The 26,572-nt window shown below is 53.2% G+C and overlaps 2 protein-coding genes across 5 annotated transcripts in view; one reads left to right on the plus strand and one right to left on the minus strand.

Annotated features, from left to right (window-relative positions):
- Positions 1–16: 16 nt before the first annotated feature.
- Positions 17–20,029, plus strand: SNORC (secondary ossification center associated regulator of chondrocyte maturation). Of its 3 annotated transcripts, XM_003309525.4 has the most exons (5): positions 17–100; positions 10,350–10,404; positions 11,585–11,714; positions 17,259–17,441; positions 17,566–20,029. In XM_003309525.4, the coding sequence occupies exons 3-5, from the start codon at positions 11,642–11,644 to the stop codon at positions 17,673–17,675; spliced, it is 366 nt and encodes a 121-aa protein (XP_003309573.1). In that variant the 5' UTR covers positions 17–100; positions 10,350–10,404; positions 11,585–11,641; the 3' UTR covers positions 17,676–20,029. The 3 variants fall into 3 exon arrangements, with proteins under 3 accessions (XP_003309573.1, XP_009442845.1, XP_024210913.1); XM_009444570.4 differs by lacking the exons at positions 17–100; positions 10,350–10,404 and adding an exon at positions 11,110–11,438; XM_024355145.3 differs by lacking the exons at positions 17–100; positions 10,350–10,404; positions 11,585–11,714 and adding an exon at positions 16,673–16,874.
- Positions 20,016–26,572, minus strand: part of NGEF (neuronal guanine nucleotide exchange factor) — a 130,397-nt gene continuing 123,840 nt past the window's right edge. For both annotated transcript variants that reach the window (XM_016950725.3, XM_516157.7), the window contains 5 exons: positions 25,282–25,445; positions 24,626–24,781; positions 23,512–23,591; positions 22,475–22,579; positions 20,016–20,986 (listed from right to left, as the gene is read on the minus strand). In XM_016950725.3, coding sequence (XP_016806214.1) covers positions 20,796–20,986; positions 22,475–22,579; positions 23,512–23,591; positions 24,626–24,781; positions 25,282–25,445 — 696 coding nt within the window. In that variant the 3' untranslated portion in view covers positions 20,016–20,795. The remainder of the gene's footprint in view (positions 20,987–22,474; positions 22,580–23,511; positions 23,592–24,625; positions 24,782–25,281; positions 25,446–26,572) is intronic.

Consider the following 26,572-nt stretch of genomic DNA (forward strand, 5'->3'; position numbering starts at 1 on the left):
GCACCCAAGACATGGAGGCAGCCATGGCTTCTTTCTCTGCCAGACCACGTAGCACTGGCTGGTTCTGTATTTGAGAATGTAGAGGTCAAGGCAGATGTCGGTAAGTTTGACCAAATATCTTTTCTCTTTTTGACTCTCCCTTTCTGCTAACATGTGGATCAGCTCCTGCCCTCATACCGCAGACACACCCACTCTGAACACACCCCTCCAGAGCTTGCCCACACCTTCCCAACTAGACTCTGTGTGTGTATTCAGGAAAAATGAAAATAAATTTTTAAAAATTGGGAGTGGAATGGGCAGATTAGGGGGAACAAAGTCATTTTGGTCATGGAACATCCATTTGCTTAACCAAGGAGACTTGCTTCTATCTGAGGAATTTCCCACTTAGTAGAAAGAAACACTCTTCCCTGGGAATGTTTGTTTCTGTCTCTCTCAATTCTACTCTCTTTCATATTCTCATTTGCTCACCCGTTCACTTAGAGCCACCGTTTTCTCATCCCGTTCTATGAACTTATTTCCAAATTCTCCTAACGCTTCCTGAGTTTTGAAGTATTTGTTTTGTACACTCTCTGCTTCCGGTTTTTTGTTTGGTTGGCTTTTTTGGAGATAGGGTCTTGTGATGTTGCCCACACTGGTCTCGAGCCCCTGGGCTCAAGTGATCCTCCCACCTCAGCCTCCTAAATATCTAGGACTACAGTTGTGTGCCACCATGCCCAGCTCCAGTTTTGCTGGTTGATTTGTTTAAATTCAGAGATTTAAAAACATCCCAGACAAGACAGTTTGATTATGGAGACTGTCCCCAAGCAGATTGGTGTGCTGGTGGCTGCTGTGCATAACAGATTCCCTCCAGATTGGCTTACAACAGCTACTTCATTCTGTGGGTCAGGAATTTGGATAGGGCTCAGCTGGGTGGTGGTTCTCCTGGGGTATTCTTTGGTTGTGGTCAGATGTCTTCCAGGGCATCATTCCTATGAAGGCTTAATGAATTAGGCAGGCTGTCCAAGATGGCTCACTTGTGTAATGACAGTTGACGTTGGCTGTAGGCTGGGAACTCAGCTGGGTTGATGACTGGAGGAGCTTATGTGTGTCGTCTCCGGAATGGCAGCTTCAGAGGAGTTGAACTTAAGTGGTGATTGGCTTCCCCCAGAGAACCAGGCAGAAGCTGTGTTACCTTTTTGAGCTCTTAGCTCAGGAGTCACATAGAGTCACTTCTGTGACACTGTGTTGCATCAAAGTAGTCACAAACCCACTCAGATTCAAGAGAAGGGAGCATGGCCCTCTCCCTGCAACCCCCTCCCCGCCCCCCGCCTTGATGAAAGGAGTGACAAGGTCACATTGGAGAAGAGCTTGTGGGGTGGGAGATATTATAGCCATTTTTGGGAAATATCTGCATAAAATGAGTTTATGCATACATGAAGGACTTTATTTTCATTGGCTTTAAGTTGAGGGTTTTTGTTTTTGTTTTTGTATTGGAGATGGGTTCTTACTATGTTGCCCAGGCTGGTCTCAAACCCCTGGGCTCAAGTGATCCTGTTGCCTCAGCCTCCCAAGTAGCTGGGACTACAGCTATGTGCCAGTGCACCCAGCTTGTTTTTTTTTAATTTTAGGATAGATAATGGTACTTCTGGCTTTATTTAAATAATTTTTTTAGGGAAACCATTGTATTTATACATGCATATATTTTTATATATACAAATATGTATATAAAAGTATATGTTTTACATTTTCAATATATATATAATATATACATATATACGTATATATATTGCACCCTACTTTAAAATTGACTGATAACAAAATTGGTAATTTTGTATAAAATGCCCAACTGTGCATTATTAATAAAAGTATGTGAATGACTCTAATTAAACAGAAGTGATTCTTTGAAATGAACATATTTCTGTACTGTCCTTCCAATATGTGACGTAGATCATTTTCAACAGAGTAGCAGGCAAGCGCATTCTACAGAGAGTAAAGTACAATCAGAGCACATTCCAAATGGAAGTTGGCCTTATAGTTAATGAGTTTCTTAGAGCAACAAAAGCCCAGCTATGAAGGGTGACTTTGGTCCTGCGTGAGTTCAGTCTCTGGTGAGGAAGCTGCAATGCTTTCTAAGACTCTGGAGAGTCTGGGAACCTTGAAGCAGCCAGATGCGTGATAGTTATTTGCAGGTGTTGCCTGAGAACGATGGACACGTATAGCTTTTGGTAGTGCTGGTTTTGGACTGGGAGCCTAAAACCTTCAAGAGGACAGTTTCTCTCCAAAGAATTAATCAGTGGGAATGTTTTGCAACAAAAGTGTCAACCATAGCAGTGGGGCACCACATGGGAGAAACAGCATACAGATGCTGGCAAGGAAGAAGTGGGCTCTTTACCTAATAGCTGATCTTCGACCTAAAAGCTGTCATTGCGTTCCCTTTCATTGCTGCCAAAGCGATGACATCATGGGGATGGAACTCATGATCACCTCCACACTTGGTTCAATCCAGCTGATATAATAAGCAGAGACATCACCTCTTAAAGACTGTTTACTTGTCCCCCAATTGTAGGAGTGGAAGGTTAGTTTCCCTTGGCAGCAAATTGCCTTTTTATTTGAATTTCTCCTTTAGCATGAGAAATGCTCCTGGGAATGGTCAGTGGGTCGGTATTGGGTTTGGTTGCATCTGACAAAATACAGTCAACAGTGACAATAAAATCACTTATTTTCAAGTGAAATAGGTCATAGGTCCAAGGCTTGTGGGGTGGCCCACGGACCCAGATTCTGTTTCAGCATCCTGATTGTGGCTTTCTTCTGACTCATGATCCAAGGTGACTGTTACAGCACCAGCCATCATGCCTATATTCCAGGCAGGAGGAAGGAGTGGGGTGAGGCAAACAGCACACCTTCCTACTCAGCCCTGTTTAAGGAGCTTTTTGGGGAGCGCTATCCAACATCTTAAGTCTTACCAGCCAGACTGTAGATACATAACTACAGTTAGTTGTGGAAGCTTTGGGATTTTAGTTGAGTGCTATCATCCCCAAATGTCATTGGGATCCTGTTACTGAGAAATTGGGAAAACGGATGCTGCATTGGCAGTTGCAGTCTCTACCACATCCTCTGCAGTCTTCTGTTTTAAAGTGGGAAACGTGGGATGGTTTGTGCACACTGATCATGGGAAAAGAGTCCTCGTGGGTACCCTAGTTTTGCCTGTGGACTGAGGATCTCAGGCTTTCCCAATGGGGGGACTCAGCAAGCTCTGGTTTCTGTTGCTGTGCAGAGCTAGGGACCCAGAGCAGGTGTCAGTGACCCAGCCTTACTGTGTATTTTATTTCCTAATTCTACATAGAATCTGGGGTTTGTTATTTTGTTTTGTTTTTTGTTTTGTTTTGAGACAGAGTTTCGCTCTGTCGCCCAGGCTGGAGTGCACTGGCACAATCTCGGCTCACTGCAACCTCCGCCTCCCGGGTTCAAGCCATTCTCCTGCCTCAGCCTCGTGAGTAGCTGGGATTACAGGCATGTGCCACCACGCCGGGCTAATTTTTGTATTTTTAGTACAGACAATGTTTCACCATGTTGGCCAGGCTGGTCTTGAACTCCCAACCTCAGGTGATACGCCTGCTTCGGCCTCCCAGAGTGCTGGGATTACAGGCATGAGCCACCAGGCCCGGCGACAAATACTACTTCTAGGCCATTTTTGCAAGTGAGAAGGGCATTCGTGGGCACATATGTAGATGCAGTAGAGCATATGAAATCAGAGTAAACACCTTCTTAGATGTCTTATAATTAGTGCAAAGAAGTAACCCTTAGGCAATGTGGTATGGGTTTCAGGAGGCTGCACGTAAGTACTAGCCTCATTATTATTAACCAGTTTTTTCTGTCATGTCTCTGGTCCTCAGTTTCATTGTCTGTTAGATGAGGTGGTTGGCCCAGATCACCTAAAGAACTTGAAACAAAAATCAGTCCCTTAGCTCCATGTCCCAGAGTCTGTAATCTGGGGTGGGACCGTGCATTGGAAATTATTTTCAAATTCCCCAGAGTTCTTAATGGACAGCCTCAGTGGGGACCCACCAGCCTAGCCTAGCTCTGAGATTTCAGCTCCAGCGGCCTAGTGTATGTGTGTGAGTGTGAGGCATGTGTGCTGCAGTAAACTGCTGACATTTGGCTTCTTGATGGTGCGTGACGAGTAACCCTTTGCAGCTTTACTGAAGGAGACCCAAGTTGAAAGGCAAGCTTGGTGTGCCTTGCATAGGGGGACAGTCATCTGCCTGGATTTTCTGACTTTGGTAACATGAAATGGAGCCTTAAGCAGGTCGGGGTCCTGTTGTGAAACAGAAACCACCCTAGATGAACGTGAAAAAGAAAAAGAATTGGTGTTTGAAGTGTTGGGAGCAACATGGGGGAAAGTTACTGAAAGGTTAGTTAATAACTGTAGGGAAACCACTAACACTGTGTCCCCTCGTCCCATCTATCAGTTGTTAAGTCCATTTTTAGGTGATACTAACTTCAAGTTCAGTCTCGCCTAACTATTAGATATCTTAAGGAATACATTGTATTTATGTAAATTAGTAGGGGAAAGTAGAGAAAAGTTGGTTCGTATCTGCAAACATGTATGTATACATAAGAAGGAATAAAATGCACATCGCTGCCACGGTTCTTGTTTCTGTCCCTGGTTGTGGAGGGTGTTGGCTTAAAGCCTTTACTAAGTTCCACTCCCCCTTTGCCAGCCCCTCATCTGTTGGGTGGCCTGAACCTTCATTTGTGAGCGCTCTGAGTCATTAGCAGTCCTGAGGTCCCTGGGTTGTGGTCATCTTCAATTAGTTTTTTCCCAAGGCCCGTTTTTCTTTTTAATGAAAATGTTCTAGGGAGTGATGGAAAATGTGAAAGCTAAAATAAATAAATAAATAAATAAATAATAAAAATAAAAATAAAAAGAATCAAACATACATAGAAGTAGACTAGTGTAACAAACTCCTACCTAATATAACCTGGCTTCAACCATTATTGACATTTTGCCCATTTTGTTGTATTTATCCCACTTTGTTCTCTTAGAATATTTTAAACCAAATCCTAGATATGACGTCACTCATAAATATTTTAATATATATGATAAAAGAGGACATGTTAGAAAAAGAAAAACCCACAATGCCTTGTCACATTAACAACACATCAGGTCCATAGATGACTTTCTCAGATTCTCTCAAAGGTGTCTTTTTACAAAGTTTGAATGAAAATCAAAACAATGTTCATTGCATTTGGTTGATATGCTTTAAGTCTCCTTTAGTCTTAACAGTTCTCCCTACAAAAAAGAGAAAAAGTTGAAAAACTGTATCATTTATTGATGGAACATTCCACATTCTCTGGATTTAGCAAGAAGTGTCTTAATGGTGTCAATTTCTTCATCCCCCCCCCCCCCACCTCGCCATGTTTTCTGTGAATTAGATCTACAGGCTTGACTAAAACCAGGTTCTCCCTTACCCACCCCTCACAAGAATCCTTTGCTACCCACCCCTCACAAGAATCCTTTGCTGGTGGCATGGTGTCCTTCCCGCCCTATCGCAGTCACACTGTATTGTCTGGTTGTTCCAGTTTCACTGATGTCACAATTCATCAGTTCTGTTGCTATCAGGTTGATTCATCCATTATAAAAGTCCTATTGCTCTTACATGTAGCAGTTTTAACATTCCTTGATGACAATTGCCTAGATATATAATTAGTTGAAAAATTGTGATTTTTGGTGGGGAGGGTTACTTTTATTTTGAAATAATTTGACTTTAAGTTGCAAGAACAGTACAAAGGACTTGCACATAACCTACACCCAAGTTCTCTAGTTTACATTGGACCATACCTGCTTTATTTTCTCTCAATAACTATAATCTCATGATAAGTTTTTTTTTAATGTAAACCATTTGTGACTAAGTTGCATACATCATGTCCCTTATTCCTGAACCCTGGTGACATGCTCCCACATACCACAATACAGTTATCAAAATTAGGAAATTAACAATACAATACTGTTAATAGCCAAGCTTCATTCATATTTCATCAATGGTTCCACTAATTTTTTTTTTTTAAACAAGGTCTCAATCTGTCACCCAAGCTGGAGTGCAGTGGCCTGATCATAGCTTATTGCAGCCTTGAACTCCTGGGCTCCAGCCATCCTCGCCTCAGCCTCTTGAGTAGTTGGGACTATGGGCACATGCCACCATACCCAACTAATTATTATTATTTTTGGTAGGGACAGAGTCTCACCATGTTGCCCAGGTTGGTCTCGAATTCCTGGCCTCAAGCAGTTCTCACACCTTGGCCTCCCAAAGTGTTGGGATTATAGGCATGAGCCTCTGCACCCAGGCCACTAATATTTTTAATAAAAGCAAAAAGGCACCGGATGTCATTCATGATCACTTTTTGTGTTTAGTTGTCATGTTTTTGAGTCTCCTTTAATCTGGAACAGGTCCTCAGTCTGTCTTAATCTTTTGCACCTTAACATTTTTTTTAGAGTGGAGGGCAATTGTTTTTTAGAATGTCCTCCATTTGGATTTGTCTGATATTTTCTCATGATTTGCTTGTGATTATGCAGTTTTGACAGGAATACTACAGAGTGATGTTATGTCCTTAGTTCATCACATCAGGAGACATATGAAGTCCATTTGAGCCGTACTGGTGATGTTTACTTAGTTTAGGTGGTGTCTGCCAGATGTCTCTACTGTAAAGTAACGATGTTTGTCTTTATGGGAGACACTGTTGAAACTACATTTCTTCATCAAACTTTTATCCATTGATGATTCTTAATTGAACATTTACCAAGGTGCTTGCAAGCATTACTTTTACATTGATTAGTCAACCTTCTACTATAAGGAATACTTTTTTTTTTTTTTTTTTTTGAGACAGAGTCTTGCTCTGTTGTCCAGGCTGGAGGAAATTTCAGCTCACTGCAGCCTCTGCTCTCAGGTTCAGGCGATTCAAAGATAGTGTTTTGCCATGTTGGCCAGGCTGGTCTTGAACCCCTGACTTCAAGTGATCCACCCACCTCAGCCTCCCAAAGTGCTGGGATTACAGGCATGAGCCACCGTGCCCGGCCAGGAAGAGCTTCTCATACACGCACACATGCATACCCTCTATATATTAGCCACAATCTGTTGGTATTTTTCATGCACAAATTGTCCATTTAGAGCTGGCTTCTCTGTCCTTTTGCCATATTCCCATCATTCTTTGAGCACTTTTTCACTTTGGCACCAGAAATTCTAGGCCCATCATCTACTTTTCCTTTATCATATGTGGAATTAGTCATTTCTCCAAAGAGCACTGTCTCCTTTTAGTGGGGAATGGTATCTAAAAACCAAAACCTGGCCACTGGATGGGCTCATTGCTAGTGCGGTATCACTGCTTCTAGACTGTCCACAGTAAGGGTGTTTATGTACGTGTATAGGTACAGAAACGCTTGTGTATCTACACCTATCTGTGTATTCATGCTGAGATCTGCAATTCCAGTACAAATGCCACAGGATTCATTCTAATCTCTCCTTTTCATATTTGCAATTCCCTTAAGCAGTGAGAAACCTCACACTCCCTTACCCTCAGTGTTTTTGCTTTTGCTCATTAACACAAACTTTATTGGCTTTATCCCTGCTGTCTTACTGGCCCCACCTATATAAGTTCTCTGTGCCCAGGTCTTTGTCTTAAGGTCTGCCTTAGGGAAACCCAAAAGCAGATAGCTCCCAGCAGTTTCCATTGTTAAATTCGTTTCGTAGGATATATTCACTTTGGCCAAGGACTACACCCTTCTTTTGGTAGCTGTGTAGCTGTGTATTGCTTGGCATGTTTTGTGGACCTGCACTCAATAACTACTTGCTGAATAACTGATACATTTTGAGAAAATTTTTAGTATTTACCAAGAATCTAAGTTTTTAGTAAGTTAAATTAGAGAAAATTCTATGGTATTTTTCACCACAGCTTATGAGATTAATTTTCTATTTGCACGCCTATTAGGTTCAAGTTTGGGACACACATGCACAAAGGTCTGAACACCCTTTGGGAAAAAAAAGTGAGTTTTGTTTTTGTTTTGATGTGGAGTCTTGTTCTGCCACCCAGGCTGGAGTGCAGTGGTGTGATCTCAGCTCACTGCAACCTCTGCCTCCCGGGTTCAAACAATTCTCCTGCCTCAGCCTCCTGAGTAACTGGGATTATAGGCACCCACCCCTATGCCTGGATAATTTTTATATTTTTAGTAGAGACTATTATAAAGACATTATAAAAATGTTTGTATGTTTAGTAGAGACAGGGTTTCACCATGTCTCTCACATTCAGTAGAGATGGGGTTTCATCATGTTGACCAGGCTGGTCTCGAACTCGTGACCTCAAGTGATCCTCCCATCTCGGCCTCCCAAAGTGTTGGGATTACAGGCGTGAGCCACAGTGCCCGGCCAAGCCTGAACACCCTTTGGAAAATTTAGCCTAGGTACTAAAACTTGTGAAAATGAGCCATAAATTGGGTTTATTTCTAAAAAAATAGCTTCACACTTCCTTGGTGTTTTTGTTGGGGAATCACCTGTCTGTTGAATGACTAGTGCTACTGTGCACTTCCATAATCCTCAGTATTTCCTTATTTGCTAAATCCTAGGATATACCAAAGTGGTTACAGAATTGCTAACCCATACCAAGAGAGACAAGCTTTCTAAACTAGAGTTCTATATGTGTTAGCTCTAACTAGAGACAAGTTTTCCAAGTAGAGTTCTATACTTGTTTAAAGACACTCCAACATTATAAAAATACATATGTATAGTATTATTCATTGCAGCTATCTGTAATTTTAGACTTTTTGTCTGGTCTAAGTATTTTTTTCTACCTTTAGCATGGTTATAATAATCATTTGAAATACAATTCATTGTCTTGAAATTCTTAATTTTATCTTTGAAATTTGAGTTTTATAAGTAAAGTCTGATGGAATAGTGGAACACGCAGCAGCAGCTTGCAGCCTTGGCTCACGCTTGCCTCGTCCTGCCTCCCCAGGGTGGGTTCTCAGCCCACTGCTGCCCCTGGGCAGCCTCCCTCCCTCCCTATCATCCATATGTCACTTGACTTCCATACACTTTCACTTCGGTAAACACAGTGACATTTTGAATATCCAAAGATGAGTGTCAGCAAAAAGCCAAAGTCTAGTGATCCCTGAAATACAAATGCATCTCCTTTCCGCCAGTGCCCAGCTATTCTGGTCCACGACTGCCTAAACCTTTGAGGAAGATTTGGAAGAAGATTCACTGTCTGTACTTGTGGCCATTTTGCAGGGTCCTTCCTTAAAGATAAATTGCCTCCCTCTCTATCAAGAGATTTTGGTTCTGGGAACCAAGTGAGAACCTTGATGCTCCATTATAGTAAATACAGATTTCTGCTCACCTGTTCATTTTTGTATATCAAGTAATACATTAGTAGACTGGCTGGCTGTTATATTCCTAGGGATCAAAACATTCTGATGGGTCATTTCTTTTTTTTTTTTTTTTTGAGATGCATCCTCCACCTCCCAAGCTCAAGCAATTCTTGTGCCTCAGCCTTCCAAGTAGCTGGGACTACAGGTGTACACCACCATGCCTGGCTAATTTTCATATTTTTATTGGAGATGGATTTTCGCCATGTTGGTCAGGCTGGTCTTGAACTCCTGACCTCAAGTGATCCGCCTGCCCCAGCCTCCCAAAGTGCTGGGATTACAGGCGGGAGCCACCGCACCTGGCCAGGTCATTTCATCTTCACCATCCATGGCAGGGTTGGCATCCACCCGGCCTCTGCTGCCGCTTGGCCTCTGCTACTTTAGAATCACATTATTTCCTCTGAAATCAGTGATCCCATCATCAACTCTGGCCTACAAAAAACAGCCACAACCTATCTTTTTAAAGTTGCCGGTCTTCACTAATGCATCTCGCAGTGTCTCGGTGAATAGTGTGTACTATGGGACCTACTGAGAACTTAGTGTGGTCGCCGAAGATAAATCCACCCCAACATTCCTTTCTTACTAAGCCATTGGTATCCCCTTCTTCATTAAGTTAGGCTTCTCAATCTCATAGCATCCAGGCTTTTACTGAGCCTAGGTTTTGGTCAGCCAGGCAAACAGAGCTGCTCCTAGATGCTTAGGTTGAAACATTAAATTCAGACTTCACTAAGCACACCCCTGTCTAGAATGTGGCCTGATCTAATGTCATACTCACATCTTGCCTATTTAGTCTGACACCTTAGAATTCATTCCCACACCATGTTTCTATTAATATAAATTAGCAAAATTCGTATCTTACTAACTTGACACTAATTTATTGCTAGCATAAATTAACAGTAGTTTTTAGTTTGTGCTTATTTCCTCCTAAGTCAGACTTTGTGCTTGCTCTCCATAGGAATGCTGATACCTGATTCTAGTTACGGATATGGAGGCAAGGAGAAGTTGTTAGGGTAGGTACAAGGTAATTTCATATAAATACGCATGCTAAAAAGAAATTTAAAGTGATGGGATTGAGGGGCTGACTTATCAAGCTGACGCTTGAATGGAAGGGGTGGCCATATAATCACCACAGGACTGCCTTCTGGGAGGAGAGGGGAACATGCAAAGGCCTGAGGCAGGATCTGGGGGTTTGTTGGGGGAGCCTAGTCACGGCCAGTGGACTGAAACGTAGAGCTCGTGGGTGGGAAGCTGAGCAGGGCCGAGGCAAGCCCTTAGCGCAGTGGGAAACCATCAAGGTGTGAAGTAGGGGGCGCTGACAGAACTCCGAGGGCTCAGACGTGGGAAGTGAGGGAAAGAGACACCTTTGATGACTTCATTGTGTGGCTAGAACATCTGGGAGTGGGGAACTGGGATTCCATTGACTGAGTGAGGGAAGGGGCAGTAGAGTCAAGGTTTGCTTTGGACACTGTAAGTTGTAGCCGCTCGTGAGATACCCTGTGGAGCTGTTGAGAAGCAGTGGGCAGTGGGGCTAAGTTCTGAGCCAGGCGCAGCCTGGAAATGGATGTCATAAGTGCACAGGGGTCTAGGGAGGCAGAGAGCGAAAGAGGAAACAGGAGCGTTTTAGGAAAGACTAGAGCTGCCTGAGGGTTTGGATCAAAACTGCTTTAAAAGTCCTTCTTCAACAAGCACTGAGCACCTACTCCGGGCCGGGCATGGAGAACCCAGAGGTGAGCAGAGTCCATCCTGCGCTCAGTGCTGCCTGCTTCAGGCCAAATTTCCCCAAGCCCAGGCCACAGGCACTAACATGCAGATTCCCTGGGCTACCCAAGCCCCACTGAAACACAGTGGCCAGAGGCAGCAGCATGTTTCAAGTTCCCTGGGTGATTCTTTTGCACAAGAAAGCTTGAAAACCTTTCACTTTCAGTGGTCCAGGAGTAAATGTGGGAGGTGTGTGTGTGTTGCGGGGTGGAGAAAGAGAGAGAGCACAGGCAATTTCCTCTTTCCCTCTCCAAGAGCGGGGCTGCTCCCAGGTTCAGGAAAGCAGGTCTGTTCTGTGAGCTCTTGTGTGTGTGTGTTGGTGGGGGGAGCGGGGGGGTGGGGAGGTGCGGGCACGATGTCCCAGGAGGACAGAGTTTGCATTGATGAAAACCCTTCCCAGCCCTTTGATGCCTCTTTCTCACTGCCCTGAAGTTAACCAGCGCAGTCCTCCGTGCGTCCCGCCCGCCGCTGCCCTCACTCCCGTCCAGGATGGCATCCTGTCTGGCCCTGCGCATGGCGCTGCTGCTGGTCTCCGGGGTTCTGGCCCCTGCGGTGCTCACAGGTAAGGGGTGAAGGCCCTTGTCTCAGCCACCACTAGCCTCCCAGGGCCGATAACTACCTTGGGGCCAGATTCTTCAACGTTCACTGGGGAGGAAGCCCTCTCACAGGAGATGGGACGACTATTTGGGGTGATTCTGCGAAGAGCTCTTGTGAGGCCGGCTGGCAGCAGCTGTGTGGGATGGACGTCTCAGGAAATTGTTAGCAGGAGGGGTAATGGCCTCTGGAGAAGGAGGACAACTTGGGGGGCAGGCCCAGGGATGTTTTGCTGTTGAGGGGGACATGGGTATTGCTCTAGCACTTTAAAATCTGAAGTCTCCCAGGTCTGGGAGGCAGCTGGGGCACCAGGCACAGGACAAGCAGCTGAGGGGCCAGAGGAGTGCAGAGCCTTGCTGATTACTTTGAAAAGCTTCCCTGCTGGTTTCTGCGACGTCCTTAGAGAATGAGGACCCAGGTACTGTCCCCATCTGGGAAAAGGCTCCAGAGAGGGAGAGAATACAAGGCCCAAGATCCCTCTGCAAAACGCTGTGGACCTCTGGACTGAGATCAGAGTGGCGGAGTCTGGGGTCCCACGAGAGGGAGGCCTCTGGCAGGCTCCCAAGGGCCCTGTGGAGAGGGGAAGACTGGCCCAGGCCGGCTTCAGAGCCTGAGAGACAAAGGGCGCAGACGGGTTACAGGTGGTCTTTGCTCCTCTTGGCCGGGAGTTGGACCAAAGGGCAGCCGGCTTCTGTGTCACAGTAGCGGGGTTCAGGGACCCTGCAGCCTGGGTCTTCTGGAGGGCGTCCGTGGATCTGTGAGAAAGGTGGACCGCAGTCATGAGAGCATGGCCTGGGGAGAGCTTCTGGGGGACGACAGGCCTGGGGAGGCCCCCTCGGCCACACCCTGGGAGGTCTGGGTGACAGCGAGGAGCCCCGGGGACTATTGGCTTCTCCCTGGATGCCCAGGAAGAAGCTTGAGGCCAGGGTGTGCTCAGTCTTGACCGGGCGGTTTCTTAACCTCTCTGTGCCTTCTCCTCATCTGTAGGATGGTGACACCGCCACGCTCTGCCTCACTTGCAGGGGTCTGTGAGGCCTCGTGAGTTCAGACGTGCGGAGCTTTTGGGATGGGCCCCACATCCAGTTAGCGCGAATGTGGATTCTGTGGTCCGAGCCCCTCCCTGGCACAGGGTGGTCTCAACAGAACTCTACTTCCTCCCGCAAGCTGGGAGGGCGCCAGCCTCCCTTGTGGAAGAGGCGCCAGCCTAGGCGAGCCATGCGGTGTTCCCAGGATGGGGGGAAGGGACTTAAAGGGGAAGGTGGCATCTTCCATGGCTTGGATCCTGGGGCTGTGATCTTTGCAGCCCCCTCACTGGGAGGAAGCTGCTTCTCCAGCCTGGTGGTCCGTGTGGGCCGAAGGGGAGGCCCTGGCTCCTGCCTGCTGGGACCGGGCTGCCTGTGGCTCCTGCCCAGGTTCCTACTCCTGTGTGGCTGACCCTCCTGGCCCAGGCTGCCGGCCAGAGTTCCCAGGCCAGACTGTCCCTAATCATTGTAGGCGGGTGGGCTTCCTCTGCCACCACAGGATGCCTTGGGGACAGCCAGGACCTCACCTGGCCTCACTGCCCCACTTCCCTCCATGTGTCCTACCAAGAGCAGGCAGGCCCCCGGCAGGGGCCAGACCAGGCCTTCCCAACCCCGGAGTCTCTGGGGTTCTGGCTGTTGTTCTTGCGAGAGCGTTTGGGAGGCTCTCAGCACCCCACCCCTGGGCTGGGAGCTCTGGACAGGTGTGTACACGGCCCTGGGCTCTGTGGGCTGGGGTCCTGTAGCAGACAGGAAGGGAAGGAGCGGCCTTGTGGGCTGAGGCCCAGGCCCCATCTGAGGCACAGGCCCTCCCTGTTGGGGGCCTGTGGCCTCAGCTACTGAGGTGGGAGCAGGCCGGGCTGAGCGGGCAGGAGGCCAGGGCAGGGATGAAAAGGCCCTTCATGGCCCACACAAAGGCTGTCTGTGAGCAGAGGCGCCTGGCCTCAGGGCCCTGTGGTCAGAACAAACTTATTTACCAAAAGGCAGGGCGGCTGGGGCCAGTGGGGCTGGGAGAGAGCCCGTGGTGCCCAGGCTTGTGGCAGTGCCACCAGCCCCTGCTTCCCTGGGTCAGAGCGCGTAGTCACACCACATGGCTAATTCTGGTCAATGGAGTCTGGGCCTCATTACCGCCATGGAACTTTCTTGGGGTCCTCTGTGCCCCACCTCTTTGCCAACCTCACTTTCTGTCACCCTGGCCTATTCACTGCCCGCCTGGCATGCCGTGAGTTCCGTCCTCCACACCTTCGCTCCTGCCCCATCTCCCCCCTCCCCGGACAGGACTCCTGCTGGGAAACTGCTCTGCTCCCAGCTTCCCAGAAGGATGGATTTGGGGGAAGATGGGAATTGCCTCTCAGCTTTGCTTTCCCTTCTTACTGGAGTAAATTCTAGAAACATAGATGAGGATAAGAAGTGCCTCGGCCCCTCCCTGGCAGCGGCACCCCTTTTCCTGGTGGATCGGTGGCTGAGTGCAGGCTGTCATTCCGAGCCTATGTGTCTGCCACTTGGGCACCAGCCTAGGTTGGCAGGGAGCTGGTGGCTCCTGGGGCCCTGGCTGCTTGGGTGCAGATGGGTACTGGGCCAGCCTGTGATGGATTCCTGTGGCAGCCAGCGGCTGCAGACCCATAGCAACTGGGCTCGTGTCCAAAGGCGCGCCCCAGGCCAGACGCAGCAGCTGAAGATGCTGGTGTTCACACAGTTACCTCCTTGTGCAAGATGCTTGACAGCATAGTCTGAACCCCCGTCTTACAGGTCAGGAAGGTGGATTGGGGCATGGAGCAAGGATAGGCCCCAGCCCTCCTGATTAGAAAGCTTCATGGCCTGGCTGGACAGGAGGGGGCTGTGTACAGTGGGAGGAGGCCAGGGCAGGTATGTCTGGTGGTGGGGGCAGCAGAGACAGGCTGGGTCACGGGGGACAGATGGGGACAGGGCCTGAGTGGGGCTCCCCACTGCCCTGCTCAGAGGGTACCGTCAAGGGTGGCAGCTCACCCCTGCTGGGCTGGCCTGGGTACTGAGCCCTGCCTTCTCAGGGGCTGGAGGCCTGCCACTCCTCGGCTGATTCCCGCAGATGCCACCCGGCTCAGCTGGGCCTGGTACCCAGCAGCCCTGCCGCGGCCTCCAGATGCAGGGAGGTGCCTACCTGCCAGTCTGTCTTGGGTGTGTCATTTGTCCATTTCTTTGGACATGTTCAGGCAGTCAGTGAGCCTAGACCCTGGTGCCTGCCAGGCGGTGGGCACACTCAGGCCTTTTACCTGCCCAGCCCCCAGAAGCCTGAGGCAGCACGCCAGGGGCCTGGGGCCTTCCATGGGGACTGCAAGGCTGCAGACCCCTGCCTTTCTGGCCGCGACATGGGAGGCCTGGCTGGGTCACTTCCCCTCCTCTCAGGGTGGTCTTCAAGGTTTGCGGGAGGCTGGAGAGACATCAGTGCTACAGTGCAGCCTTGGGCCCCTCGGGAGGGAAGCCTCCCCTAGTTGGGGGTCAATGGGCCTTCCACCCATGGGGCCTCCTGCCAGAGGTCTTTTCTGGAAAGGGGTTCTGCCTTGGGCCAGCCCTGGGGAATGTGGCAGGTCAGGTGAAAGGTCAGCAAGCTGTCTCAGAGCTGAGCCTTGCAACTGACCTCTCCAGGCTTGAGAGAGGCCCAGAAGCCAGGGACCTGCTAACATTTTATTGTGGAAAGATGTGAAGTTTACAGAAAAGTTGCACAAATACTCCAATGAACTCCAGGAGTCCATCCGCCTAGTCTTGCCAACTGCCAACATTTTGCTACATTGCTGAATCCTCTTTCTATCTGAATGCTGAAATCATTTGAGAGTAAGTTGCAGAAGTCATGTTCCTTTGCCCCTAAATTCTTCCTAAGAACAAGGACATTCTCTTAACACACCAGAGTCAGCTATCAAAACCAGGAAGTGAGCACTGAGGCAGTCCTAAGCCACACCCTGTTCAAACTTCACCAACGGACCTGAGTCTCCGATCACAGGCCTGTCCCTCCCCGTCCAGGAACGTTGAGCTGTCTCCTTAGTCTCTGATCTGGAACCTTTCGGCCTTTCTTTGTTTTTCCTAACTTTGACATTTGGGAAGGCCCATTTACTTTAAGACTGACCCTGAGTCTGGGTTGGCTGATGTTTCTGCGTGGTTTGCCCTAGATGGACACAACTGGCCAGAAAACCCTGGAAGGACCTCTGTGTCTTCTCGAGCATCCGCCTCTCTGGGTGCTGGTGAACCTATGAGGAGGGCAAGTGTCTGGCTTGACTCTTGCCCCAGCGCTCAGGGATGGAACCCGCAGGGACAAAAGGTGCCCTAGGGTCGCCGGCTGGCCGGCAGGGTCTGTTCACAGAACGGCAGCCTCCCTACACTGTTTCTGGGCAGCACAACCGCTCCTGCAACTGTCCAAGGCCTTCAGCCCACCTGTGCTCACCACCACGGCACCTTATCCCCAAGCCTTGGCTTTCTTGTCTCTGAAATGGGGATAAAAGCAGTTCCCACACCACAGAGTAGCTGGAGTCAAAGAGATGAGGTGTCGGGACATCCCCAAGCTCATCCAGGGAACCGGCTTGAGGGTCGAGTGTCCCTGGATCACAGTCTCTATCCCAGTTGAGATTAGAGCATGGGGCCGGCCGCAGTGGCTCACACCTGTAATCGCAGCACTTTGGGAGGCCGACACGGGTGTATCACCTGAGGTCAGGAGTTCAAAATCAGCCTGGCCAACATGGCAAACCCCGTCTCAACTAAAAATACAAAAATTAGCTGGGTGTAGTGGCAGGTGCCTGTAGTCCCAGCTACTCTGCAGGCTGAGGCAGGAGAATCGCTTGCTTGAACCCGGGAGGCGGAGGCTGCAGTGAGCCGAGATCGTACCACTTCACTCCAGCCTGGGCACAGAGCAAGACTCTGTTTCAAAAAGAGAGAGAGAGAGAGAGAGATTAGGACATGGGCAGGCCTGCCCTGCTAACACTGTGATGTCAGATGGTCTGGCTGGGCTGGAGAGGCCAAGAGCCGACCTACCATCCCCATGTTGAGCTTTCCAGCGTTTCTGGGGCATCCTGTCTGGTTGCCGGGGATGGATGGCCCAGGGTTGGGGTGGTGGTCAGGGGAGGACAACTGGGGTGGGCTGGCTGGTGAGGATACAGGGTGGGGGTTATCATGCAGGCATCTCAGCCTGTGCTTTCTGTGGGACTGAGAATGTCTCCTTTCTGCTCTCTGGTCCCTGGGTACCCCAAATCCTGCCAACTCCCAACCCTATGAGCAGAGAAGGGCTTTGCGGGGGGCACCTCCCTTACACTGAACAGACACTCCTCCTGCCCACCCACCGGCCCTGCCCAATGGGAGGCAGCAACGCACTGGCTTCAGCTTCTTAGCCTGGGAAATGTGAGGGCTAGTGCAGCGCTGAGCCCAGACCCCTCACACAGCGCTACCGGCAACTTGCTTAACCTAGAGGTGGGGGGTGACGTCCCTGTCGGCCCTGTCACCTGGGGCCCCAGCACCTCTCCTTGGCTTTGCAGACGATGTTCCACAGGAGCCCGTGCCCACGCTGTGGAACGAGCCGGCCGAGCTGCCGTCGGGAGAAGGCCCCGTGGAGAGCACCAGCCCCGGCCGGGAGCCCGTGGACACCGGTCCCCCAGCCCCCACCGTCGCGCCAGGACCCGAGGACAGCACCGCGCAGGAGCGGCTGGACCAGGGCGGCGGTACGGGCGGGGCGGGGGAGGGAGGGGAGAGGGAGAAATTAGGAGGGGCGGGGGGCGGGGGGCGCGGGGAAGAGGGCCGGCCAGGCGGGGGCTAGCAGGTGACGTGGTCCTCCGTCCTCCGCAGGGTCGCTGGGGCCCGGCGCTATCGCGGCCATCGTGATCGCCGCCCTGCTGGCCACCTGCGTGGTGCTGGCGCTCGTGGTCGTCGCGCTGAGAAAGTTTTCCGCCTCCTGAAGCGAATAAAGGGGCCGCGCCCGGCCGCGGCGCGACTCGGCTGCACTCCTCACGCGCCTGTATGTCCGCGCGTGCGTGTCCGCGCATGCAGGTGTGCCAGAGCGTGAGCGCGCGCAGGCGAGCGCTCAGGGCGGGGGTGCGCGCGGGGCCGAGGGTGGGTGCCGTGCACGCGCGCGGGTCCGGAGGCGCGCCCGAATTCCCCGCAGGGGCGCCGGGGCGTGCGTGAGCGCACAGCATGTCCGAGCCCGCCTGCGTGTGGCGTGCACCTGAGCGCGCGCAGGGCCGCGCGGCTCGGCGTCCCCGTGCACCACGGCTGGAGTGCCTCAGGAGCGCGCCGCATGTGCGTGCCCGGTGCGCCTGCGCCGGGGCCGCCAGGGCATCGGAGCGGGTGTGCGGCCCGCGGTCTTAGCCCGTCCGGGGGCACCGTCACGGTCAGGGCCACGCCACGGGCGGCCCCTTCTCCCGGCGCCGCCTCCTCTGCCTGGGCGCGGGCCGAGGCCCTCGCCGCGCTCCCCGGGGCCTGCCTCCCATCCCGCTCCGCTGGGGTTCAGAGCGTTCCGTGAGGAGGTAAGCGCGAGGGCAGGAGAGGCCGACGGAGACCCCGGGGCCCGCCGCTCCTTGAGGCCGGGCTGGGGGAGGGCAGGGGCCGTCGGCTCTCCCAGCCAGAGGCCGCGTGGTTTTGGGGGACGTCTTGACTCTGAGTCCTGTAGCCAGGGCCCCATCCGCGGGCTCAGACCAGCAGCCCCAAGCCCCCCTCTGCCCAGGGAGCCTCAGGAGCAGGATGAGTCGAGAGTCGACGCCGGACACGGCCCGCCCCTGCTTCCTACTCTCACCCCCAGGCCTGGCTGGGGGCCGGCAGCCCCCACGCCCACGGTTGGTTTGTTCAGGGAGAGAAAACGGCTTTCCCAGCTCTACTCACCCCACTTCACCCTCAGAGAGTCGGGGCGGAGTGAGGGTGAGGAGCCTGGTCTAGGGTCCCCACCTCGGAAGCATTTAGAGATGTAAACTTTGATCCTTTGATCATTTAACCTGCTCAGCACAGCAGGAAGTGGGAACTTGGTTCCTACCCCAGTCCCCAGGGCCTTTGGAGGGAAGGGTTGGACAGTTTGGAGGCCAGCAGACCCCTTGGGGACAGCTTAATGTATCTGAAGATTCCTGAGTGGGAATGCTGCTGGAGGGCAAGCTGCCTCTCTTTTTTAAAAATTCATTTTCTCTAGCAGCTGTTTTGGCCCCTTTGGTGTCCCTGAGCTCCCCATGGCACTGTTTCCTGCCATGACTTTCTCCTCCTGGACACTGGAGCCCAGGTGGTGCCCGCGCACCTCTCACACACTGGGGGATGGGGTCAAGGCCTCATCCAAGTCTGTTAACAGCTTCCCACTCAACCAGTCTCCCCAAAATACACTGTGAGTTCAATGATTGTGCTTATAAAGGAGTGCTATGAAACTGACCTATTTTCCTAATTGGTTAACTGACTTCATCTCACATAACCTTGAGTAACCAAAGCCTTCATCAGAGCGGATGATCCAACCCAACATGCTGTTTCCCAGCCTCAAAAGGCACGGGGACCAATGGCCACCCAACTCCTTCCCGACCCGACCCTCCAGGGACGAGAGATGGCCCCCTCTTTCCCTTTCCCCACTCTGCAAGCACTCCCCCACCAACGGGTGCATCACAGCCCCTCACTGGGACCAGGGGGCCTCCCTCTCCGGTGGAACCAGTGTCACATGCCTGTGCATCTCTGTGATTCTCAGAGGGTCTGAGGTCCGAGCACCCTGCTGTGGCCTGTGGGAAGACGCTACAAAGTCCCACTGGATCTAAACCAGAGGCCTGTTCTGGCGAGCAGGGAAACTGTGTCCTGGCAGAGCGCGTGGTCCTGGGCACACAGGACCCCCTCAGCACACTGAGGTGGAGCTGGGGCGAGGGGAGGGGGTGCGCTCTGGGTAACTGAAGGTGTGAAGGGCCCAGGGCCTGTTTCTGGGCAGTGCAGGAAGTCCCAGCCCCACGCCTGTGGTGAGATCCCCTGTAGGGCCCCCCACCATGGACACTTCGGGGCCTCTACGGTCTTCCAAAGCTGTGTCCTCATTTCCACTGCAGCAGAGGGGCGTCCCCAGCTCCGTCAAACAGCCCTTTCTGTTTCTGGAGTCCTACAAGTGGAGGCCCAAATCCGTTCCCATGTTGAGGCAAGGCCCTGGCTGTTCCTTCCTCTCTGGAAACCGCCTTGAACTCTTCCTTTGGGACATGCCTCCTCGACCAGCCTTGAAGGGGTGCTCCTCTCTCACTACCTGGAACCAAACACCCCCTTCCTTTGTGTATGAGGGCAATAAAGAGTAGACCTTCGTCTTCTTTATTTTATATATGATGCTTCTTTTAATGCAGCCAAAAGTGATATTTGCTTTTCTGAGAACCATAATCGATACAAGATGCAGTGACCAATTCATTCCTTAAAACACCTGGGCTCCTTAAGGGGCTAGAAGACACAAGTTACATCCAGCCCATCAGGGAGCCAGAGGTGGGAGGGGTCCCCAGCCAAGCTCTGGCAGGCCTGCCGTGGGGCAGGGCCTGACCGTGCAGCCAGAGGCTGGCAGAGGCCTGGGGAAGGGTGGGGAGAGGCAGCTGGGCTCTCAGTCCTGGAACCGGAGACCAACGGCTGCTCATCAAGCTCCGTCAGGCAAGGGCGGCCTCATCTGTGCCTGGTGGATTCTGTTTCCAAGGTAGAGGAGGACGCGTGCAGGAAATCGTGTCAATTGTCACCTTCTGCCTGCCTCCCACAGGGACACTCTGGGTTGGGAGCCTCTTCCAGTCCCTGGGGGCCAGGGGCATGGGGGGCCCTGGAGTGTGCCCACCCCCTTCCACCCCCTCGGAGGCACGAGGGAGGTGGTGTAATACTGCTGAAACCTTCTTGTTTACAAATGCATCAGGAGAGGCTTGGGCACCCTTTATCCAGTTTGCGAGCAAGGGGCCAAGACACATGAGCACTCACTGCGTGGGCAGGGATGAGGGCCAGGCACCCCAAGCCAGATCCTGCCACCTGGGGAGGTGCTGGCCTGTGCTTCCCAGAGCCCCCCACCTTCTGTCGGGGTCTCATGCAGGCCCTCCTCCCGCTGGCCCCCTGGGTGGGGGTCATTGCCGATTCCGGCTGCCCAGCTTCCTGCGGTCCTTGTTCTGGCTGCGCTGAGGGTCATCCATCTTGTGGACACGGAAACATTCCTTGAGGTTCTGGGACCGGATCTTGGGATTCAAGATCTCCTCAGTCATGGAGCTGGGGAACCAGCCTCTCTCCTGGTCGTGCAGACGCTCGCCAAAGATCCACCCTGTGCAGGGAGGGGAGGGAGAGCAGGTCAGTGCTCCTGCAGGGCACAGGCTGCACAGAGGCTCCCTCCTGGCCAGGGCCCCCATCTGTGGTGGGACACTAGGGGTCCAGCTGGCCTTTCCCAAAAGGCAGCGGCTCTGCACACCTCTGCCGAGATGCTCAGACTGGAGTCACCCCCATAAGCTGGGAGGTGCATGAGCACCTGCACGGAACAAGGCCTGCTCCGTGCCACGCAGTTCCATGTTGACTTTGGAACCCACTCTGGGACCCTCAGCAATTCTATGCTGCCCTACACGAGCCCAGGAGACCCCAAGGGCCACTCCAAAAAGCTGGAGGCATTCAAGGGGCTGGTAGGGGTGGCAGCCGAGCACGTGGTTAGCTGGCGTGGACTGTGTCATTCAAGGGGCTGGTGGGGGTGGCAGCCGAGCATGTGGTTAGCTGGCCTGGACTGTGTCATTAGCCTCTTGTGGGGCCGATCCTCCCAGGCCTGGCCTCCTGAGGGCTGGTGTGGTCAGTGGAGAGGGTGCATCAGGAACTGGCAGCACGAGTAGTCTCAGCGTCAACTGGCTTCTCCCTGCCCTGTTTCTCCACCTCTCCCCTCCCCTAGAGATCACCAGGTCTTTGCTCAGAGCTTGTGGCCGATCTGTAGCATGTCCCAACCTGGGAGCTAAGAGGCCTGGGGCATGCCCTCTGCAGGTCTCATTTGGGAGGGGAGCAGCCTAGTTATATTCCATGGGAAGAGGGCAGGAGAGCCCCTGGGCCTTTGGGAACAGCCCACAAGAGGGACTCCCTGGAGAAGGCCTCCCCTGGAGGTCACAGCCTGAGGCCTTCTACCAGGACCCAGCAGGAGGGGAGGAAGCGGGGAAGATGCGGTTGTATACTTTGGGGATTTGGATCAGGAGCAATTACTGTAGACACACGGATGTGATTTGAAAAGGGAAAGGGGGTCAGTGTTCAATTCTACAGGGGCTGGGAGGAACTTCGCTTGGTACTGATGACAGCAGCAGGGGTGGCCAGGAGCTGGGGGCGGCTTCTTGGCCCACATGGGGCACCGAGCCTGGCAGTCACAGGCTTTACCTGAAGCTGCAAGTACAGGTCTGGGTCAGGTCAGGGTCGGGTCTGGGTCAGGTCAGGCTTAAGATGTTCCTGGTTGTCCTCCCTCCCACTGTGATGGGGGTGCTGAGGCCAGGGCCAGGGGAGGGGGACACGAAGCCACCCGCTTGGGCTGGGCCCACTGCGAAGGAGGAAAGATGGGGTCTCCCGGCTCTAGGGGAGGACAGGGAGGCACTGGAAACAATTCCTCCTTTACACTGAAGAGAGGCCAGTGAAGCCAACATGGGCAGTGTCCAAGCAGAACGTCTCGGGGAGCAAGAGACACGGCAGGACACCAGCCTGTCAGACAGTGGTGGCATCTGCTTCTCCCCCTCCCCCTCATCCCTTGTGGGGCAAGTTCCCCTGGGGGCCCCGAGGGGAGGTCCCTGGGCCTCACCGTCGTCAGTCTTGTCCAGGATGTTGAGGATGTCGGCAAGCTCCAGCGTCAGCTCGTCTGGCTGCTGAGCCACGTATGGGTGCACGCACTGGACCTGGGGGCAGTCTGAGGGACAAGAGGCACGGGCACGTCCCCACCACTGCACTACCCACCTGCCCACTCCCACCAAGCCCGCAGCTGAGCCCTGCCTAGAATAGGAAAACTCCCACAGCAGCTGGAGAAGGGCTCGTCTGAGGAAGAGGATTTGTTTCCATAGAAAACCTTATTAACAGAGCCAGGAGTTCTGGGAAGAAATACATGCATAAAGGCTATGAGGGGGCCTTAGTTTAAACTTCAGAAAGAATTTTTTATACCTGGGATATGGCCCTGGGTGTGGTTTGGGGTGGTCAGGACAGGGTTCACGTGGTCAGGGTTAGCAGCTTCTCCATAAGGCAGCTGAACTTGTGTTTTCTTTTTGAGACAGAGTCTCCCTCTGTCACCAGGCTGGAGTGCAGTGCAATCTCAGCTCACTGCAACCTCCACATGCCAGGTTCAATGAATTCTCGTGCCTCAGCTTCCAAGTAGTTAGGATTACAGGCACGCACCACACCTGGCTATTCTGTATTTTTAGTAGAGACGGGGTTTCGCTGTGTTGGCCAGGCTTGTCTCGAGCTCCTGACCTCAGGGGATCCACCCGCCTCGGCCTCCCAAAATTCTGAGATTACAGGCATGAGCCACTGCACCTGGCTTTTTTCTAGTTAAGCTTTTCGGACAACTGGCAAACCTAAAACAGCAGTGAAGTTTGGTTCAAATTCTTCCTGGTGACTTTGTGGTACCTGTCACTTAAGGCCCATCCAGCATTCACACAGTGTGGCCATGCCAGGTTATTGGCCGGTACTAAGTTTCCAGTAGGAAGCAGCCCCTGGAGGCCCGTGCAGGCCTCTGAGACCACCAGCTCAGGGAGGGCTTCCCTCCAGGCAGGGCACACCGTGCACCTGCGGCATCCGGCAGGGCCAGCCCAAGCACAAATGGCGCCCCCTTACCCACCGGTGACTTACCCAGCAGCCGGGATGTGAACGAAACAAACTTGGTCCTCCTGTTGGGGGCCAGTGAGGTCATCCAACGCTTCATCTCACTCCTGGCACAGGAAGAGGACAGTGCCCCAACTGCAGATCAACGGCAGCCCCCCAACGTGTGGCACGAGGCTTCCCAGCTAGCTGCCCCTCGGATCTGCGTCCACCATCCTGAGCACCGCTCAAGCCCACCCCAGGGACAGCTCGGGGGAGCCACAGAAACGGGCTGGTCCAGGGTCTGACACACACAGGAACCCACGGAGGGGCATGGGGGAGCCCCTCTATGATGTTCCCCTGTGATGCTTTCAGAAGTCAGGCAGTGAGGGTGAGCCCACAGGGTAACAAGTCCCACCAAGTAACACGTAAGAGCACATTCCGTGGCCACAGCCACGCCACCAAAGCCACAGTTTCTCATCCCGACAGGTCCTGCCCTGGTCTACGTCAGCTGCAGCCCCAGGTCTGGGCAGGGGAGGATATCTGGTGAGTTGTGGGTAAGGGGCAGCTTCGGGGCCACGATGGGAGGAGGGCAGAGCCTCAGCTCCGCAGGCCACGAGGGAGTTCCACTCCACGAGTGCACTGCAATCTCAGCTCACTGCAACCTCCACAGTTCCAGGCTCAGGGCCTGCAAAGCATCTCTCCCCACATTTAGCTTGCTTGTCCCTCGTGGGGGGCCTAGGGCTGCAGGGCAGGCGTCCCAGCTGCTCAGAGAGGTGAAGAGATGAGCTCAATGCCACACAGCAAGTGGCAGCAGGGAGCAGGAGGATGGTGGTTCCCTACTCAGCCTGACTTAAGGGTTCTCAAAGGGCTCATCCAAAAAGAGGGACTCGCCCAGAGTCTGAAGCCCCAAGGGAACACACACACACACACACACACACACGCACGCACACACACACAGGTACACGCATCCAGGAACCTGCAGCCACCCCCAGCGGCTCCATAGAAAGTATTGGCGCAGGGTCTGGACAGGAAGGATGGGCAGGTCGGCTCCACACAGAGCGTGTGTGGTGCCTTGTTCCACCTGGGGACAGGCCCATAGGCATTGAGGCCACACAGAAAAGTGCCACGGGTAGCACTGGGCGTGTGGCGGCGAGGCACTCACTGAGAGGACGCCTTTAGCATGTAGGTGGCCTCCCGGTCATCTGCGTTCTCCAGCAGCCGCAGGATGAACACGTTGGCCAGCGTCTGGCCCTGGTCCTCCAGCTCCTCCACACGCAGCAGTCCCCGCGGAGCTGAGTCAAATACCTGGTACTTGTCTCTGGAGATCAGGGAGAAGGGCAGGCGTGTCAGCCCCGAGGAGGCCTGTGGGGGTCCCAGGAGAGCCCCACTTGGCAGGCCAACAAGCCTGGCTCCACAGCGCTGGCTGATCTTCACCTCCTTCTGAAGCTTCCACCTGAACGCCTGTCTCCCGCACCCCAAAAGGGCGACCCATCCCAGGTGCGGACAGGGGACAGCACCACGGTCCTGCCAACCCTGACGACCCTACCGTGGCCACCCTGCTGAGCACTCGCTATGTATCAGACACTGGGCTGGGCCCTTCACAGCCCTACGAGTAAAACCCCCACTTTACAGGAGGGGAAACTGAGGTGAAATAACCTTGGCTAAAGGCCCAAAGCTGGGCCACAGCAGAACAGACCTTTAAACCTGACCGAAGAGCCCAAGCTCTGTCCCGACACCCCCAACCCCCAGGCCACAAACCCAATGCCCAACACGCTCCTCTACCCACCGGAGCGCCTGATGCCCTGGGCCCCGACTCACCCTGGAATCTGCCGGCAGATCACCAGCAGGTCGTTGAACAGGAAGAGGTAAATTTCGTGGAAGAGCTTCTTGGTCCTCAGGGTCCGGGAGGTCTTGGGGCCTGACATCTGCTGCAGCTCACCCTGCTTCAGCAGCCAGCGGGAGTGGGAGATGATGGGCACCGACTGCAGCGGGGAAAGGGCATCAGGTGGGCTGTGCCCACAATGTCCCTCCCCAGGACACGCCCCCAGGGCTGCATCTGTCACATTCCCTGACACCCGCCCAGGACCCCGACACATGAGGCACAAGTTGGGGGGAAAGGCCGAGTTCTGGACGGATGCAGAGAGATGGCAGGGCTGTGTGTGTGTGTGTGAACATGCACCCCTGTGGGCATGAGTGTGCTATGCGTGTGTGTGCTGTGCATGTGGACTTCTATGTGTGTGGACTGTGTTGTGTACCCACATGTGAGCTTAAAGTTATGTGCACGTGCTTGTGTGCATGTACACTGCTGTTTACATGTGTGCACTGCTGTGTGGATACCGTGTGTGTGCCTGTGTGGCAGCTAGTGTCTGTCATCATTGCCCCCACCAAGCTCTGCCTGTGGGATGCAGAATCAGAGACGGGGCTGAGTTCACAGTAGAGAGGAAAGAATGGGACCCGTGGGGCAAGGAGGCCAGGCCTGCAGCTGAACGGCCGCCCGGCAGACGATGCAACTCAGGGGCAGGTGCCTGGCAGCCATCGGTCAGCCCCGTGTGGAGCTACATGGGACACCCAGAAGACGCCTCTGCCTCCTCTAGTGGGGCTCAGCTCCCAAACCAAGCCTGGCCTCAGGGACCGTCTGTGGGCATAGCACACTGATGTGGCCAAGTTCCCAGAAAGTCGGGCCCAGGGGACCTCAGGGCTCACGAATACCTGAAGTTTTCTGTGAAGTTTGGGGGAAGCTGGTAACTTCCAAATCCTCCTGGTTTGAGAATCCCTGGAGCAGCCCCCCCACATCCTCCATGTAAACTGACTGCTCAAGGCCACGCAGCGGGCAGGTGAGAGCAGGGTCCACACCCTGCGTGGGTCTGGACCGCACAGTAGCCCCGCACTCCCGTCTCCCAGGAGACAGGTCCGGGCCACCGTGGTGGTGTCTGACGCCTGGTGGCAGGTGGGGTGGCTTCAGCTGGGGAGGTCAGGGGGCAGAGGGGATCCTAAGTGTGGCCAGTGACCAAGGACCTAAGCAAGGCCAGCCAGGTGCGGTGATCTGTGCCTCTGGGGCGGGGCCAGGGGCCTGTGCATGGGCACAGGCTCACACCAATCCCACCGGTTC

Source organism: Pan troglodytes, chromosome 13, assembly GCF_028858775.2.
Source record: "Pan troglodytes isolate AG18354 chromosome 13, NHGRI_mPanTro3-v2.0_pri, whole genome shotgun sequence".
NCBI lineage: Eukaryota > Metazoa > Chordata > Mammalia > Primates > Hominidae > Pan > Pan troglodytes.